Source organism: Myxocyprinus asiaticus, chromosome 28 (assembly GCF_019703515.2).
Source record: "Myxocyprinus asiaticus isolate MX2 ecotype Aquarium Trade chromosome 28, UBuf_Myxa_2, whole genome shotgun sequence".
NCBI lineage: Eukaryota > Metazoa > Chordata > Actinopteri > Cypriniformes > Catostomidae > Myxocyprinus > Myxocyprinus asiaticus.
The window spans coordinates 12394244-12415038 of NC_059371.1; the positions used below are offsets into that span (position 1 = coordinate 12394244).

Here is a 20795-nt window from a genome sequence, read left to right on the forward strand (position 1 = left end):
TTATTCTTGTGTTCAGCCAACTGAAAACAAAATGCGTGCCGAGTGTCATGACAACTGAAAATGCAGCATTTCCTTCACACTAAACCAAAGCCTAAAACCTAAGCTTTCCTCAAACTTGAACACTATTCTTTTGCTTCCTTGCAAGCAATATTTTTATATTAAACATATCTGAAACCAAAAGTCAAGTCATATAATAAGCTCAATTCACAAGAGTAGACCATCACCATCGCTGCGGAGCACAAGTGGTGTGGGAGGTCCCTGCACTCTGCTTTGGGTCACTGTATTGGTCACGACACAAGTGTAGTTCCCAACATCTGAAGGCTCCACTTTAGCGATGTACAGATTGCCCGTTTTTTGTGACACAAAGCGGCGCATGTCCTGCTTCACAAACGAGGGATATTCGTTGAAGATCCAGGAAAAGGTCAGCTCTGTAGGACAGAAAGGATGTGAATGTCAGCTTTTCTGAAACTGGCTGCACTAAATCCGTTAGATTTTCAGAGATCCTTCAATGGATTTACTGTAATATTAATCAAGTTCAAAACCCACTGATGAGAGTAAACAGGATCATACAACCCTAAAGAGCACACATGGATTTGCATGGTAAATCTAGCTTAACCAATATGATTCACCAGTGTTTTTGCCATGAAATCAAAGAAAGAGCTACAAAAACACTTTACTGTAGTAAAGAATATGGAAAACTGTTCTCATAACAAACACAATAATTATGACAGCCTTTTGGCATGCAAAGACAAAATATACACACACTTCTTGTAAATTTTAGTGTATTTCACATGAACTGGATGGTGGTTTGATTTAAAAGAGAGTGCAACCACTGTGAGACATATCAACTTCATGCAGCTGCTTGATCATTGGCATTAATAAAACATTTATTGCTCGTACTGACAGGTCCATACATATTTAATTGTTGTTTCTGAGTTAATCCACACAGCTGCAGAGAAGGATAAACAAAAGCCAAAACAAAAAGGTTACTAACTGACATGCTGAAGGGTGGGGTCCATGCTGCCCCCTGCAAGATGCCCATGTCACTCTATCTGTCTGTTTGTCCGTCTGTCCGCCCATCTATCTATCTATCTATCATAATTTTTATAATAATATATCTATTTATGGGGAAACAGTTCAAAATGTTGAGTCTATCAATACAAAACAATGTCTGTGTCCTATGTGAGCTAGCCAAAAAGAATTAAAAGGCATGGCATGCATTTTCCTGATGGCTCTACTAGACAAAAAAGGAGTAATTTCAGCCTTCGGTGAGTTTTAAAAGGTCTGGCTCCATTAAAGCAATAAGGTCTGACTTTAAACACAGTAATCAAGACAGCAGGGAACAGATGAAGAGAACACTAATGTAGCACAGCAGTGCTAACTACTTTTCATCTAAAGCAAAGCTTTTTGATGAGAACTGACACAAAGTTGCAGAGGAGAGCTCACTATAATACTTTAGATCCACATTCTATAATAAGCTGTGTCCCAAATGCACAATGTCTATACACTATGCACTTACAATATACACTATGCACACAGCCATGTAGTGTATGAATTTTCAAAGTGCAGTTTTGTGTCAAATGGAACTGTAATGTTTAAAGAAGGTAATGAGAGCGGGATCTAGGAACAGCTTAACTTTAATGAAAAAATAAAACAAAAAACAAAACAGGAATACAAAACAGGATAAATGCTGGAACAGGGCAAGGCTGGGAACCAGGAAGCAAAAACAAACATAAACATAAACATACAGGACAGAAACCAGAGCACAAACTGGAGAGAAACACAACAACTGACAAAGGTTACAACAGACATCAGGGCAATATATACACAGGGATAAACGAGGTAAATGAAACACAGGTGAGAACAATAGGGAACAGCTGGTAGTGATCAGGGCAGTGAATTATGGGAAATGTAGTGCAAGGGAGACTAGAAGCAAAACAACAGTGATTCATGACAGGAACACTTAAAGGAATATTCCGGGTTCAATACAAGTTAAGCTCAATCGACAGCATTTGTGGCATAGTAATGATTAGCACAAAAATTTATTTTGACTCGTCCCTCCTTTTCATTAAAAAAAAAGCAGAAAACTGTGTTCCAGTGCGGCGCTTACAATGGAAGTGAATGGAGCCAATTTTTGAATGTTAAAATACTGACTGTTGCAAAAGTATTGCCACCATACATGAACAATTTGTGTGTTAACATTATTTTAGTGTGATAAAATCACTTACTAATCTTTTCTGTGTAAAGTTACAGCTAAGTTTACAACTCCGTTGCCATGACGATGTAATGTCAACAAACCCTAAAATGACTGTAAAAATTAGGATTTAAACAATTTTACAGCTCAAATAATACGAGTTTTAACAGAAGAATTATGTGCTTTTATAAAATTATAAGCTTTACATTTCTGCCCTTAAACCCTCCAAAAACTGGCCCCATTCACTTTCAAGTGTCCCACTGTAACTTCAGTTCAACACTTGTATCTCAAACAACATACATGTTCACAGAGCATTGTGTGATGGTAAATCATTCAACTTACATTTATAATGTGCTGTCTTCACTGAGGTTTCTATTATTTACAATTGTTTTGTCAGCAATGCAGCCAGGTAACTCTGCAACTTCCGCTACGTACGACAAGTCGCGAGTGCATGAAGTGTCCAGCGTTCCACACTCTGTTTTGACGGTTGAAATACTTCAGCCTCTGGGTACTCATAGTACACTTATTTTTGTTGTATTTTTATTGTAAACATACTAATCGCACTACTTAAACTACAAAATGACTAATGTAGAATAGTGCAGAAGAAACTATGAACCTAAAAAAATTACTTAATGTGATAACATCTAAATTCAAGTCAAAAAATATTTTTTAACACGTTTGAATAAACCTGACTATATTAGGTTAGACCAGCAAAACAAATGTTTAAGGGTTAGATCAAGTAGAAATATCTCCTTAAGGTAACAATTGCAGGTTATCACTTTGTGTATGAAAGTATTTTTGTACTGATGTATACGTAGCGGTAGAGCATGTGAAAAGAGGTGACATATTTAATTTGTGTGTGTACATGCCATTAAGTAATTTACTGCTGATAAAACACTTATGATACAGTTATTAATATATTTTTCATGTTTGACAAGCACATTCACATTACTGGTGCATAAATAAGTGAACAATAAAGACATCTATGACATGGGATGCATTTTTCCAATATGTTTTATATGGAAACATATTTGCTAACAAATCAAATCCATTACTAAAAGGCAAAAGTGATCATTCAAGTCTATCTCAATAACATAAACATAACTGAACATTTGAGACATTAAACAGCTTTGCTGACATGGAAATTGCAAAGAAGCGGCCACAATTTTCAGCATGCCAATAAACAGAGATTGACCTTATGTTTTCATTCATGCAAGGTTCTTCAGCAAACCTAGTTGACATCAATGTAATAAGTTCCTTTTGTGGGGTGTGTTTGAAAGTGTTAAACCAGCATCATGTTCTTTGCTTCCGAAAATATCAACAGTCTGAATGACGGCATCAAAAAAGCCAATTTTTATTTTTTTTTCCTTTTTCACCCAATTTGGAATGCCCAATTCCCAATGCACTTTTAAGTCCTCGTGGTCGCGTAGTGATTTGCCTCAATCCGGGTGGCGGAGGACGAATCCCAGCTGCCTCCACGTCTGAGACCGCCAACCCATGCATCTTATCACGTGGCTTGTTGAGCGCATTGCCACAGAGACATAGCGCATGTGGAGGCTTCACGCCACCCACGCTCAACTCACCACGTGCCCCACCGAGAACGAACCACATTATAGCGACCACGAGGAGGTTACCCCATGTGACTCTACACTCCCTAGCAACCCGGCCAATTTGGTTGCTTAGGAGACCTGGCTGGAGTCACTCAGCATGCCCTGGGATTCGAACTAGCGAACTCCAGGGGTGGTAGCTAGTGTCTTTTACCACTGAGCTACCCAGGCCCTCAAAAAAGCCTATTAATCTTTAAACCACTTGGAAAAAACAAAAACAAAAAAACAAAACACTACTACAGTCATTTCTGAGCTTTTTAAGTGTGGCCACTTACAGAGTTATCTGGAAAAAGTATATGAAAAAAAGTTTGTATCACATCCCATTTAACTTGTGTGCTTTACGGTGTGCCAATTAAGGGCATTAAATCAAGAGTGGAAAAAAGAAGGTAATATGTGTTTACACTGTTATATGGGCAGTGAGGTTGAAAAACCTTTTAATGCTGTGAGCTAATTACAGTGGACCATAATTGCTGGTTGAGAGGGTAAAGGCCCCAACACACTTAGTAGAGACAAACAGTAAAAACTCAAGCCAGACTCTATAGAGCAAAAATTGTCTGACCCGACTTTACTAACAGGTAAAATCTGCACATTTTATCATTTTAAAATTTAGTGAGAACAAATTCATATTCTCAAAAAAAAAAAATAAATAAATAAAATAAAATAAAAAAAAATAAATAAATAAAAAAAAGGACATCATATTCTGACTCACAAACTGCACCAAACTTAAAGAATGAAAATAACATAAAACTTACTGTATAGGAATACCTGTTTTCTTTTAATAAAGACTGTGATAGACTGATACACAGTATACTGTAGACCAGGCCGGATAATCAGCCAAAATTTGGCATTGAGATTATTGACATTGTCCAGTGTTTATGTCTCATTTCATGTCATTACATAGAAAAAGACACAAGTGAGAGTGAGGATCCCAAAGGTCCCAAGATCCTAAGTATTCCAGAGAGCTGTGTTATTAACATCTTGCGCTCAAGATACTGGCATCAGATCCTTCATTTATGATATAATTAAGCAATATGACATATTTTGTTGTATCGAATATCAGCACGGCAATTATTACCAGTTATATACCACAGCAATGTTGCTCATGTGATATTGCATAACTATATCATATATATATATAGGGGGAAATGTACATTTAGTTGGTTATTGATGTAAAATAAACCCTGACAGTGGTATCTTGATTTGTGGAGTCTTAAACAGGTTTATTTTGATTTTAATGACAGGCTGACTGTACATTATCCTCATTATTACATTACTACTTACCAAATAAACAAATAAATGGATATGAAATATTGACTTGAGCTGAATTAATTTTATTTTGTGTGACGAAAAAGACCCCAGAGTGTTACGAGAAACACGAAACTATGCACAGAGATGTAAGAAATTTGTTGCCTAAGAAAACAATCATTATACAAATTATTCAGGGCAGTCTCATAAGGGAGTCGCCACTGTAGTGGCATTTTGCCTACATCATGAAACATCAGTACAGTTCCGTTCTCAGATTTTAGCGTGTATGTTAAACCAAAATATGCTTTATTAATATACAGTGCATCTGGAAAGTATTCACAGCGCTTCACTTTTTCCACATTTTGTTATGTTACAGCCTTATTCCAAAATGGATTAAATTAATTATTTTCCTCAAAATTCTACAAACAATACCCCATAATGACAACATGAAAGAAGTTTGTTTGAAATCTTTGCAAATTTTATAAAAAAATTTTTTTTTTTTTAAAAATCACATGTACATAAGTATTCACAGCCTTTGCTCAATACTTTGTTGAAGCACCTTTGGCACCAATTACAGCCTCAAGTCTTTTTGAGTATGATGCTACAAGCTTGGCACACCTATTTTTGGGCAGTTTCTCCCATTCTTCTTTGCAGGACCTCTCAAGCTCCATCAGGTTGGATGGGGAGCGTCGGTGCACAGCCATTTTCAGATCTCTCCAGAGATGTTCAATCGGGTTCAAGTCTGGGCTCTGGCTGGGCCACTCAAGGACATTCACAGAGTTGTCCCGGAGCCACTCCTTTGTTATCTTGGCTGTGTGCTTAGGGTCATTGTCCTGTTGGAAGATGAACCTTCGCCCCAGTCTGAGGTCCAGAGCGCTCTGGAGCAGGTTTTCATCAAGGATGTCTCTGTACATTGCTGCATTCATCTTTCCCTCGATCCTGACTATTCTCCCAGTTCCTGCTGCTGAAAAATATCCCCACAGCATGATGCTGCCACCACCATGCTTCACTGTAGGGATGGTATTGGCCAGGTGATGAGCGGTGCCTGGTTTCCTCCAGACATGATGCTTGCCATTCAGGCCAAAGAGTTCAATCTTTGTTTCTCATGGTCTGAGAGTCCTTCAGGTGCCTTTTGGCAAACTCCAGGCGGGCTGTCATGTGCCTTTTACTGAGGAGTGGCTTCCGTCTGGCCACTCTACCATACAGGCCTGATTGGTGGAGTGCTGCAGAGATGGTTGTTCTTCTGGAAGGTTCTCCTCTCTCCACAGAGAAATGCTGGAGCTCTGTCAGAGTGACCATCGGGTTCTTGGTCACCTCCCTGACTAAGGCCCTTCTCCTCCGATCACTCAGTTTGGCCAGGCGGCCAGCTCTAGGAAGAGTCCTGGTGGTTCCAAACTTCTTCCATTTACGGATGATGGAGGCCACTGTACTCATTGGGACCTTCAATGCTGCAGAAATTTTTCTGTACCCTTCCCCAGATCTGTGCCTTGATACAATCCTGTCTCGGAGGTCTACAGACAATTCCTTGGACTTCATTGCTTGGTTTGTGCTCTGACATGCACTGTTAACTGTGGGACCTTATATAGACAGGTGTGTGCCTTTCCAAATCATGTCCAATCAACTGAATTTACCACAGGTGGACTCCAATCAAGTTGTAGAAACATCTCAAGGATGATCAGTGGAAACAGGATGCACCTGAGCTCAATTTTGAGTGTCATGGCAAAGGCTGTGAATACTTATGTACATTTGAATTTTTGTTTTTTATTTTTAATAAATTTGCAAAGATTTCAAACAAACTTTTTTCACGTTGTCATTATGGGGTATTGTTTGTAGAATTTTGAGGAAAATAATTAATTTAATCCATTTTGGAATAAGGCTGTAACATAACAAAATGTGGAAAAAATGAAGCGCTATGAATACTTTCCAGATGCACTGTATTATAATATCGATATTTTAGATCCCCTAACCCAACCCCACCCCTAAACTTGACCACTTATAAACAATATAAAACATGTAGCAGGCAAGTAAATTTATATTACATTACACAATAATAAAGATATTTTTGAACACCTAAACCCCACCCTATACTTACACCTTAACCTAACTAATTCTCAACAATATAAAAGACATAACAAGCAGATAAAAGTACGGTCATAATAATTTATTCTAAAAATTACAAATAAGCACTATAAAAGTATTCCAAATAACTCATGCTGCATTTGAAGTATTCTGAAACCATATAATAGCTCAGTGAGGAAAACATAAAAAATAAAAAAATAAATAAATAGGGTTTTAATAATTGAAAATCTTCCTCTCTATTAAGACATTTCACTTAAAAATATATATCCAAACATTTGCATGTCAAAATCAGTCACAAGACACGCAAGAGCCAATAGCATTTGACATCACTGATGTCAAAGCCGTCGTAACACTTCTTGAAGTGGCAATTTTTTAATGTTTAAATAAGTGTGGGTTGGAATCTGACTGTTATGGCGTATGGGATGGTATTGAAATCCTCAGAAATGAATTGAATATGGTACAAGAGTGGCATTTAAAATACAAACCAAGAGTGTGCTGAATTAGTATACTTATAATCAAGCATTCCAGACATTGAAAAACCTCTAATTGGTTGGCCATTAATAAAGACAATAACATATCTCACCTCCCATATGCGGTGGGGGACCACAGAGCAGAACCACACCCTGTCCCTCTCTGACACTTACTGGACTTCTTCTCTGGGCTTTAAACTCATTCAGATCTATTAGAACCAAAAGTCAAACAGAAAAGAAAGCAATAAACAACACAGGTATTAATATTATAACCATTTAATCTGGTCATAATTTACACCCCCATGACAATATTTTTGCAGCTTGGGTTAAAGGAAAAGTTCACCCAAAAATTTTAATTCTCTCATACTCACCCTCATGCCATACCAGATGTGTCTGACTTTCTTTCTTCTGAACACAAATGAAACTTTTAGAAGGATATCTCAGCTATGTTGGTCCACACAATGCAAGTGAATGGCGGCCAGAACTCAGAAGGTCCAAAAAGCACATAAAGGCAGCATAATAAATCTCCAAGAAGAAGAATGTGAAAGTGTAGATTTATAGTAAAAAATGACTTAGGCCTAAATATTGATCTGTTTCTCACCCACACCTATCATATCGCTTTTGAAGACATAGATTTAACCACTGGAGTCTTATAGATTACATTTATGCTGCCTTTATGTACTTTTTGGAGCTTCAAAGATCTGGCCACCATTCACTTGCATTGTATGGACCAACAGAGATATTCTGTTGTATGAGACATGAGATATTCTTTTAAAAATCTTCATTTGAGTTCAGCAGAAGAAAGATACACATCTCATCTGGAATGGCATGAGTGTGAGTAAATGATGAGAGAATTTTCATTTTTGGGTGAACTATTACTTTAAGTAGGCTACTCATCACATTAAGAAATGCATTCACTTACACTATCAATTTAGACAAACCTCATTCTTTATTATTACTATTTTGCCCATTTTAGAATAACAGTAAAATAATCTTAACTATGAAACAACACAAATGCAAAAATTTATTAGTAATTACATTTTGGTAATACTTTACAATTAGGGTCCATTTGTTAACATTAGTTAACTAATGTTAACAGTTACAAACTTGTCAAATGTTACTGCAATTATGTAGTGACCCAAAACATTTTAAACAAATAAAAATGATCTTATGTTTTAGTTTCTTTGAAGTAGCCAACCTTTATCCATTGCTGTTACATTTATGTTTGTTTTTGTTCATGTTTTGATTTCATGTTTTATTTTGACAGTTTAGTTGCCATGTTTCCTGTTCATCTCATGTGATTACCTGTTCCCACCATGTTTCATGTGTTTTGTTCTTATTGGTTCCTTACTGGTTTATTAGTCTTTTCTTGTTATTGGTTTATGTTTCATTGTCTTGTTATCTTGTTATCAGTCTTGTATTTTCATTGGTGGTCTTGTTGTTACCCATGTCAGAGTATTTATAGCCCTCATGTTTGCCTTTGTCTTTGTCGAGTATTGTGATTGAGTAATCTGGTAACTTTTTCCTTGACTCTTGTTCTTTGTTTTCTTATAATCATGTCAAGTCATAGTCAAGTGTAGTCTCTTGTTTTTTATCTTTTGTTTCGTTGGCACTGTATAATAAACTGCACTTGGGTTCACAATCATCTCGACATCATCTTCATCCTGCTTGCTCCACCCTGCCAGAACATTACAATTGCAAAGAAATTCAATGTGGGAAAAAAATCATATTTGTCTACAAAACTAATTTCAATCAAAAATATTTTAAGAACACAAGGAGCATATCTGGTACTTGTAGGGTACATAATTGTATTCAAATCGAAAACTATAAAGTTTGTTGTACTGTAAGGCTGCTTTGAACTCCAAAAAAAAAAAAAAAGAAAAACTCTTCTTACTTGCGTTCAAAACACAGGAGGATATCAGCAAAAATAAATTATGAAAAATCAACAAATAAAATAAAATCCATTTTTTCATTTGTGAATCCTTTAAGCTTTTTTTTTGCCATGAAGGGAGCAAATGGAGAATTGAGGTTGATTGGGGTTGTCTGTGTTTCACCTGCACTGAATTCAGTGAGGGGGTTGCATCTAGAGAATGAAAAATTCAAAAGGAATATGCATGAACAACACACTCACTCTCAAAACACGACAATCCCCACACACCTCCGCAACACAAACTATGTCGACACCAGCCTCAATGTGGGGTTTGATCAAGCTTTAAAGCATCTTTCTTGTAGGAGAGGGCACTTTTTTTTTGCACATTGCACATTAGGTTTTGCAAAAAAAAAAAAAAAAAAACAGTCAGGAAAACGTTTCTTCCAGAATGTTCAGTCGACAGAAATTTCAGTTCACATAATATCTCATTGCATATTCCATACGAGACATTTCTATTAGGCCAAAATAAATAAACCGACAGCTTTCTGCAATACATATGCAATAAAATTCTTTTCTCCTTTGGATACTGTACATACAAAGCATTCATCGTGGAAAAGACACACTCCAGTGCCTCCAATTGGCTTCTCAGGTTATCAAATATACGTTTAGTTCTATTCATTGCTCTCGGCAAAGTAAACACTGTAAGTCTTTGTGAAGCTGCAGACAATGAATTCACTGTTGTGTTGAAACAAATTAATTTGTGACCTGTAAAAGAAAGGGTGAAGGAAAGTGCTTTTTCTAGCCTCTCCATAATAATATGGTAAAGACGAACTTGAGAAAATCAAATGGCTAAATATTGTTTGTTCAACAATACGTATTAAAGACATATTAGAGTTTAATTTAATCTAAACATTATCTTTGCATGATGCTAGAAATAAATGAACAAATAAATATTAGAGTGTGCAATTATATCAATATTAAAATAGCTTCATATGCAGATAAGCAACTATAAGCAATAAAGGTTGATTTCCCTTAGAAGTGTAAACTCTGTAGCTCTGTCGTGCTAGCCTGGCATGGTAATTTTGCCACAATCAATGGTCTGAGTTTGGGGCGGGGCAATCTAATTGGTTGACCAATAGCAGATGACCAATTCCATTTGGTGATGCTAGTAGTGCAGAAATTACATGCTTTAGCTTTAAGGACATCAAGAACAAGTACAAACTAGAACAGAAGCATGATGTAATAATCTCTCTTTTCAGGAAAGCATTAAAATGAGTTTGAAAGTAATTCTACTGAGACACAGGGCGAAGCTGCTGATGGGATCATTCTGAGTGAGTGATCAGAATAAAAGTTAATTTATTTTTGGTGAGTATAGAAAGACATTCCAATAAATATCTCGTTGCCAGTGAGACTTTTCTGAAGAAGGCTTCCTTGATTTGTGAAGGAATAAATCTGGTTTAAACACCACAAAGCGTTCTGGGCATAAAACAAATAAGGAACAGAAAAACAAATTCCACTTATGAGGCAATAAAATAAGCAAATTTGGTAACTCGGTATTAGTCACCAGAGGCAATTTTTGGTTTTATATATTCATAGTCACTTATAAGAGCCATACTCTGCATATTAAGCTACTACTGCCTTCAAGGCATACTGAAAAATATGCAGCATCAAAGTATTACTTTTAATTGTTATTCATGACTATCGTATAATAGTGTCCTGCACTACTCTTCTTCAAAATAGCCAGATCATAGCATGCACTGTAAAATGGACTATGAATAAATCCATTTTAAAGTAGAGTTTCTTCTAATCTGATCACTAGGCACAAATGTCCCATTGAACAGGCAATGTCGCTAAGTTACTTTACATAAACCTGGAATTTAAGAATCCAGTGAGTGGACAATTGACAAAGTTCAAACAACTGATCTAAATGTTTGGGTGAACAGAACTGAAATCTGAGGGCAGCTGCATTTTGTGTAGGAAACACAAATTATTGGGAAGACTGGGTGTCGCTGTCCTTTTCTGCATTTCGTGGCCCCCTTCGGCATATCACAGTGCCGTTTTGTGGCCCTCTTCAGCCTTGATCAATAACTGACTGTAAAGTACAGATAACATTTTAAAAAGAGGTATCAATGACAAAATGATTGTGTGGATCTCGTCTTCTGACTCACATCACACTGAAAGAGTAAAACCAAAATTTACTCTTAACACAAATTATTTGATCATCCACATTTGGCTGGACAATCAAAAACAACAACAACAACAACAACAACAAACAAATAAATAAAAAATGTTGAAGTCATCAATGTTGCTGCATTTTGTGTGCTGCATAGCTCTGGCTCACACTCCTCAGTTTTGCTTTTACAACATAAACCTGTTCTCAAAATTATTTTAAAAATGTGAAACATCCAAAATCCACAAAAGCATGTACTGCACCATGAAAGCCTCCCCCTTTTGCAGTGAGTTGATCTGTGAACTTATTACTTTTTCTCAAAACATTCTGAGGTCGTGAGTGAATCATTGTGACAAAATGAACTATGGCAGGAAGGGTATGAGCGTACCATAACAAGATACGCAAATGCACACATGTGCCTCATATCATTGTAAAAATGCTACTTCGCTGGCCCAGTAGGGGAATCCAGCGAAGTGGTGAAGGTTCGTCTTTTTTGTGCACGTGTGGCTGTAGCATCATAACTATTTGATTTAGTTAAGACCGAATCTGACTCCATTAATAATTTAATCTGACTCCAATTATATTAGACCTCGAATTTAGAATGAGATACCAATTATTATTGATCATCAATTGATCATGACAATTCACACAACTCACCAAGCGCCCCACCGAGAGCCTGACTGGAGTTACTGGATTTGAACTTGCGACTCCAGGTGTGGTAGTCAGCATCTTTAATTGCTGAGCTACCCAAGCCCCCAATGAGGCAATTCTTGCTCAGTTGGGTGTGAGATGGTATCTTTGTGAGGAAGGTTCTATGCTGATTTTCTCAGATATCTTACATTTGCTCTTTGCCCCCCTGGAGAGTTTTGAATACAAACACCATGGCACCCCACCTTACATAATTAAGCACATGCAACAGGGAATCATTGGCTTGGAGCATTTTTTTACTGCCGAAGCTTGCTGGCAAACTCAGACATTAGATAGTATACAGATGTCAACCTAAATGAAGCAGAAAAGCACCATGGATCAACATGATAAGGTATTAACAGAAAGAAGAATAAATGGCTATGCTATGCCAACTGACTAAGAGTGCTTAAAATATTTAATGAAATGATCAGTGGCTAGTACAACTGTCAATGCATTTGGCACATATGGTATACTATAAAGTAATCTAGCAAAAGGATACTAAATATATCCAGTGGCGATTCTATGAGAGAGGTGCCAAAATGTGAAGAAAGCACTAATTTTTACTTATGCATTCTTATTAACAGATTACATGTCATCTGGATTATGTAATCAGATTGTAATTGGACTAACTTACATTTTAAAATACTTATAATCAGACTACAGTTACTTTTTATAGATTACATGAATACATATTAATAAGGCAACAGCAGTAAATTGTTAATAATTTATTGATCATCATTCTCTTTTTCAATCTTTTAAATTTTCATTCTAAATCAGAACACCTAATATACGTTTGGTAAGTCTTTGAGTGTTTTTGGAAGAGAGGGGGAGGATGTGACGAGGAGGAGATGCACGGCCCAGCCACGCCCTCCTCCTCATCAAAGAGGGTTGTGTGTATTGCACTCAGAACTGATCTAGCCAACCAGTTGAAGATGGAGCGGTTTACCTCAGCATTTAACCACTGGATCTATAGAGATAATTTCATTTTTAACAATGAAATTACACCAATGGTGTGCAGCTCACACACTGAACTTAATTGCTTTGAAGGATCTAGTGTATGCCATCTCTAAGGGTCCTGCCCCCAGGGTACACAATAGTTCAGATGCAAAATGCACAGCAATATGGACCAAAGCCCATCACTCTACTACTGCTGCTGATGCAGTGGAGTCCACTGCATGAAACCTGACATAAAAAGTGACACAATTGTTCCTTGTGTGACATGGTGGATCTCTGCTGTTTTTTTTCTTTCTCCCCTTTTCTCCCCAATTTGGAATGCCAATTCCCAATGCGCTCTAAGTCCTCGTGGTGGGTGGCGTGGTCCTCTCCTCAATCCGGGTGGCGGAGGACAAATCTCAGTTGCCTCCGCATCTGAGACGTCAATCCGCACATCTTATCACGTGGCTTGTTGAGTGCGTTATTGCGGAGACGTAGCGCGTGTGAAGGCCCACGCTATTCTCCGCGGTATCCACGCACAACTCACCACGCGCCCCACCAAGAGCGAGAACCACACATTATAGTGACCATAAGGAGGTTACCCCATGTGACTCTACCCTTCCTAGCAACCGGGCCAATTTGGTTGCTTAGGAGACCTGGCTGGAGTCACTCACACACCGATTCGCACTCGCGACTCCAGGGGTGAAAGTCAGCGTCAATACTCGCTGAGCTACCCAGGCCCCTGGATCTCTGCTGTTTTCAAATATTCTGCTCTTTTAGAATATTTTTTTTTTCAAAAGATGATTTCTTGCACCTCAGCTTTGGAATAAGTGATGGACTATCAGTAAGCAGTAAGGGTTAAAAGTGTTTCAGTGTTTTTAGGTGAAAGCTTTGACCTAGCAACGTCGTTGCTGTTGATTTTATGGTCATTAATGTTTGTAATGTTGCTATTGTTTTATGCACTTAAAATGAATTTGATGTCTCAGTGTTTTGAAATATAAACTTTGGCCATTCACTGTCATTGCTGTTAGGTTTAAGGTTTATTTAATTAATGTAATGTTTAATGCACTTTTAATAAATGTCATAAAGAGCTCTTTTTGTTAGTAATAAAGAATGGAATACATTTTCTTCCACTCTGTACTTTTATATTAAAATGATTATCGTACTCAAATGCATGTGACATAAAATAAAATAGAATTAGGTCGAAAGTATTACAAAAGTAATTGGATTAGATTATCCCAAAAAATTTAATCTACGAGATAACGTTACTGATTGCATTTTTTGTCATGTAATTTGTAATCAGTACCAGATTAAAATTCACAAGTAATCCACCCAGTACTGCTTATTAATTTGCTTTAAAGCAATTTAAGGACAAGGTGACAAACTCGAAACGTTAGTCAATAATATACAATTTTATTATTTTGATCAGTTCATTACTAAAGGCTTTTAATAAATAAAATGATTTCAAAACAGTTTTAAACTGTCTATTGGACTCAAGTTACACTGGATATGAAAAGGATATACTCAAATTATTTTGTTTTTATAAGCCTTATGATCCTGTAGTTGAAATATATATATATATATTAGGGGTGTAACAGTTCGAATTTCTCATGGTTCGGTTTGTATCACGGTTTAAGGGTCACGGTTTCGGTACGGTTCAGTATTTGCTTTGTTAAAAAAATAAAAAATATATATATATATATATATATATATATATATATATATATATATATATATATATATTACTGCCAAATCCAAAGAATAATCTATTGATAAACACTTCAACAGGTTTGCCCTTAAATAACAATCATTGTTTTACAACAGTAACCATAGTTTAACCATGGAATTTGTAGTAAAATCATAGTAACCACAATATAAACATGGTTACAATATATAGTAAAATCATGGTTACTATATAGAAACTACAGTATTACTGTTATAAAACCATGGTTAATTGTATCAAAACCATGATTTCTGCTCAGAAAACCATGGTGAAAGCAGTCATGGTTACTACAATATTACTATAGTAAAATTTCTGTCAGGGTCCTTAACTAAAAAAATAAAAAACATTCTCTAATTACTAAATCAACATTTTAACTTAATACCTGCACTACAGTTTTTCTCAATCGATTTGACACATTTCTCTAAACTCAGGTCACTGCTCTCAAAATAATTAACACAGCCATCTGAACACTTTGTAATTGTCCTAAACAGACTGTGCATTTTTCTTGATTTTCCTCATTTTCTCGAAACATTATATACAAATTTCTCTAATCTAAAATTCATGCTTTTAAAACATTTAACACAAACAACTAAATTAAAGTCATACTCTCAAATGCAAATGTCAGGTTGTCAAATGCCTTCATATTGATATCTGCTGTGTTAGTAATGCACACAGCACAGAAAATGCAATTTACTAAATTTTTCACACAACTGTCATGACTTTGCTATCTATAAAAGGGGTCAAATATGAAAATTCAGAGTAAACAAACAATGATGAAGAAGAAGAAGAAGAGGAAGAACAACACAAAGAAGAGGTGCAAAATGAGAAGAGGTAGAGTGGGTAAAGGAAGAGAAAATAGGAGGAAGAAGAGATGAGAAAAGGGGAAGGTTTTCTCAACTCTTTCAGGGGTGAGCACTGCACTGAAAGAGTTGAGGAAAGATCAAATGGAGATGGTGTAATGATGATGAGCAGAGAGAAAGTGGACAGCAGGGTGGAAGAGTAAAGAAGACACAGAAGAGGCTCAAATGATCTGATAGTTCCTCTAATTTTTCATATTATGAATCACAGTCTCTCTGAGACACACAAAGTGTTCGGCCTAATGTGAGCAGATCTACAGTGACTTCAATCTCAACAAAAAACAAGAGGGAGAAATGCCATTCCCCTGCATGCCAGTCAATCAATGTCCACAATTACTGTACCATCTGTGCTTATAGTGCTGCCTTAGGTCCAGACAATTTAGCTATTTTTTTGTTTGTTTTGTTGTTTTTTTGTGTTTTTTTTTCTTTTTTTTTTTTTTTTCTTTATTTTTTACAGTAAACTTCATCATCCTTCCAGAGGAAGAGCAGGAACAACTAGACATTTAGAGACATTTTATGAAAACAGATGGAAAAAGTTATCTTTATTGTGGATTTTTATGATTAATATGTTATTTCAATCATAGAGTTGTATGTCTATAGCTGAAAATGTTATGAATTCAATAGATAACACATCTATAGTTTTGATGTTAGTATTTCGTTTTAATAAATGCATTATCAGGAAAGAATATGTTGCTTCATTATTTAGTGAAATTGAATTGTTCTGCAAACTTGAGTGCCTGTGTAGTCGGCTGTGTGAATTGTTTTGAGAGCACTGATTATAGTTTGGAGAAATGTATAAAATCGGCTGTGAAAAACTGTAATACGCTACATGCATCAACATAAATTGCTCTTCAAACTCATCTCAACATATATTCAATATTTGGATCACTATAAAAGGCATAACCTTGCTATTAGAATGCATACAAGAAGGGATGTTGTGATAATGCTGCTTGAGTATTTTAATCATACATGGAAATCCCACATGAACACCCCAAGCGCTTTAGTTATTTTTTCATGTCTATCCGAATTAGCACTGAGTGCCTGCTTAAAAATGGAAGGGAGTGTGTGCAGTTTCGGCTCACCTGTGGCTCTTTCCCTGGGTGATGTTGGCGTAAATGATTAATCATGTATCAATGTATTACTATAACGGCATTTTAATGCCATTAATCAAAGCACATTATTGACGCTCGTGATAGATTACAGCCGCGCAATGAAACAGGAAGAACTTGCGTGCGCATTTTAAGTAAACCCTCGTGCATTATTGACATATATTACCAGTATACAGCACTCGTGTCGAGCGATGTCTGCAAACAGTGCCTGTTTTGTAAACGTCTTTTGACCATCGCTGTTGTAATTGACTGCAAAAAGAAAATGTTCCCAGAAAGGAGAAATGCAGCGGGCTTCTCTATCAGCATTTCGTTTTCTCCACTTGCCATTTTCAACAACACACAATGCTTGCTGAACAGCGATGTCATCAATTTGACCCACGTGAAACACAGGTGGAGCGTATCCATTTACAAATCCATTCAGGTGCATTAGCGGAGGTTGTAACTGTGCCTGTCTGTTTGATGCTTTGCTTTCTTGACCAAAACTTGTGCTCCAGATGCATCATTAAACATGAGGTGATCCGACTGCGGTGCCATTGCTTCCCGAACCATGGGTGGCGAACCGTATGGTTCGGTTTTATATATATATATATATAAATATTATCAACAAGTAAATAAATTTTTTTTTTTTATTATTGCATAGTAAGTATTAATTGCACTAACATTTTGTATTCTTAAAAAGTATTTCTGTATTCACAAATCATTTCATGTAAATGCATATCCATTTGGGGACTTCCAATGGAGCTTTTGTAGTAGAGAATTCTGTGGGTAATTCAAATGGGCCATGACATATTCCCCACTAGTATGTGCAGTCCTATTCAAATTGGATTGTGGTGCAAGGTCAAGACTAGTGGTCGACCGATATATCGCCGAGCCTGATAATTCATCTGATATTCTGACTTTTTTAATTGTCAATATCAGCCAGAACATTTTCACCTTTGGCCGATTTGTTTCTTGAGGGTGCCGAGAATCGCCTGCTTGCATGTGAAGCGACTGAGACATGTAAACGACCAGTCACGGTTCGCTTTGTTGTTACGTGCCATCATGTTACTACAATAATAGACCGGTATGTAACACAGTGTCACGGTCCGCATATCAGAGCTGTGGCAGACGCATTTGAGCTCATAATGTTAATGTGCTTGCCTGTTTCATTCTCCCTCTCTCTCTCCTCAACTGTTCCCTGTAACTTTTAACTGTCTTGTCTAATAATAAAAGGCAAATATAAATAAAGCTTCTATTACAGTATATACCGTCTGCAAATATGCAGATATTTCGTTTAAACAGATGTATTTCATGAACCTCATGAAAATCCAGCGTTTTCTTCCCAATCGAGCGCTCATCTAATGTCTTCCTCTGAAGCGAGTATTCTATCAGCCAGAATCAAAACTTCAGGATCAAAAGTTCCTCTGATTCACAAATCATGACGACAATCCAAGCAGGCGATCCAGGCTGTTTAAACTGTCAGGAGATTGCTGCTGCTCACGCTGGATATGCACAAGGGCGTGAGTGCAACCAAAGTCTTTCTATCAAGTCAGCAGTCCACAGTTGGGCATGGCTGGAATGCTCTCGGGAGGCTATTTCCAGTCATGAAAGTGCAGCTCCTACTTGAATGACAAAGACCAAAATCTCCAAAACTGTTGGTAAAGATTATGATAAAAAAAACGATTTAAAATCAGCAATAAAACCTGACAACACTGGTATCATAAATGGTGCTTCTTTACCTCAGATTACGCTAAAAACCGCAATTTTCCCAGCTTTTATGGCTAATGTGCATGTGCATTCTCGAGTTGACTGACAAGCGATGTTTGTATCTAAAAGGTAATTGGCTCTTTTACCTGTAAGACGAGACTTCCTATCTACATCCATTGACCGTTGGCTGCAGTTGGGCATTCTAATTTTCCCCATTCGTTTTAATAGAAGTGGCCCATCTCTGCTAAATAGTTTCTGGTGCAACTAGGTAAAAGCGCTTCACGTGTGCTATAAGTGAATTTCTTACTATGCACTGTATGTACAATTGATTTGATTCTGTATTTTTGAGAAAATGACATTGCTAATGTGGACATGCCATATATGGTTGCTGGACTACTGTGTGTACTGTTATTTCCTTCTTCCTAATATATTAATTTCTTCATGTGCAAACAAATTACTAAAATTTGATGACTAAACAGAAATCAGAAGAAACTGCTATCTACCATTTAAAATACAATATTATTTTTTCGATTCTTTTTTACAAAGTTGAAATTGAGTAAATAAGTGCTAAATAAGAGTAATTTTTATGTTAGCAATTTTATGTTAATGTTATTTACTATATTAAAGTGTGTTATATATCTGTATTGTATCAGCCTATTGGCCACCCTGCTCTCTGGATATCAGCTTCAGCTATTAAAAAACCCATCGGTCAACCACTAGTCAAGACCTGGCCTGTGAGTAAATAAACCTGCTCTGCACTTTCCAGTTGGGCGTGGCATGCAGAAAACTGGTTCATGCTGGGGGTTTCAGTTGTACTGCGCTTTTTCATTCGGCTTTTGCAGTGTTTGGTTTTCCATAACTAGGTCAAGGCCATTGAGGGGGCCAATGTCCCTATGGCCTTACTCATAGACCTGCCTATGAATATTCTGTATCTCCCAACTTTTCAGATATTTCTTAACCACATGTGACCCACATCCACATGTGTGGATGTTATATTTTGGCTTTGCTATATGTAATGCATAATTTTAATTAATTTAAACTGACTGCATACTGTTTACAACACTCTTTTAAACTTCTGGCGTACTGCGTCACATGACACATGACGTCGATGTTGCTTTCAGAGGCTTTATATGGAGTTAGGATGAAAATAAGGTGCATTTCAAACTGTTCTGAGACCAGTGCAGACAGACAGCACACTGAAGGGTAAGTCATTCACTAAATAGGGAGCAAGGATGCATCCTATAGCTTTCTATGCAGCTAAGTGCATTCACTCCTAAAATCTGACCAAAAGTTCAGTTTCTGGCTGCAGATGATGTTTGGACCACTCAACATGTTTGGCAGACATGAGACAATGGTAATCAGTACATAGATTCAGAATTTTATAATAATTAATTATAACTGGCAGTGATTGTACAATGCTGGCCATTCCTTTGAATAAGAATGATTTATTCAGCTTTATAGAAAATTTGCTGTAATGTCTGTAACATCTCAAAAACATGAATAATCAACACTCCTGGACACATAATAAACTATTTGATTAAAAAAATCTGACTTTCTATAGCTCAGTATTATTTCAAATTTCACAACTCAGTCCCGCTGTCCACATACTGTATGTGGACATCAATTTTTAGGAAAACTATTTGCTCTAAAAAAAAAACATTTTTTTTTTTCTTTGATTGTTTATTAGGTGCTACTAGTTACAAATTAAAAAGGGAAACGGAAAATGCACACAGTAGTCACACTAGGGTCTCAGGAGGTTAATAATGTATATCTGCCACTCATCTATTCATCATAAAATTTGTTCTTCCTTTTTAAAATCATTCCTGGTCATTCACTCAACCTCATGTCTTTGGAATCCTGTATGACTTTCCTTCTTATGTGGAACACAAAAGCAGTTATTTATAGCAAAATGTCTAAGCTGCTCTTACCCATACACCATATTTTTCATATAGATTTTCAGAGAATAGCAACTTAAATCTTAGTCACATTGAGCTGTTGCATGGCTTGGAAGACTATAAATATGTGCAAGAGTCATAAAGACTACTTTTATGATGCTCTTACTCAGTGTTGGGTAAGTTACTTTCAAAAAGGAATCCACTACTGATTACTTCTCTAAAATTGCTATCAGATTACTTCATGGGAAAAGTAATCAGATTTCTAATTAC

At 36.6% G+C, this 20795-nt stretch overlaps 1 protein-coding gene across 1 annotated transcript in view; it reads right to left on the bottom strand.

The window, feature by feature from the left end:
- The window catches only part of LOC127418724 (contactin-4-like), a 164860-nt gene that overhangs the window by 41320 nt on the left and 102745 nt on the right, over positions 1 to 20795 (bottom strand). Inside the window, exons 5-6 of the mRNA XM_051659456.1 lie at positions 7709 to 7804; positions 225 to 428 (exon numbers count right to left, since the gene is read on the bottom strand). Coding sequence (XP_051515416.1) covers positions 225 to 428; positions 7709 to 7804 — 300 coding nt within the window. The remainder of the gene's footprint in view (positions 1 to 224; positions 429 to 7708; positions 7805 to 20795) is intronic.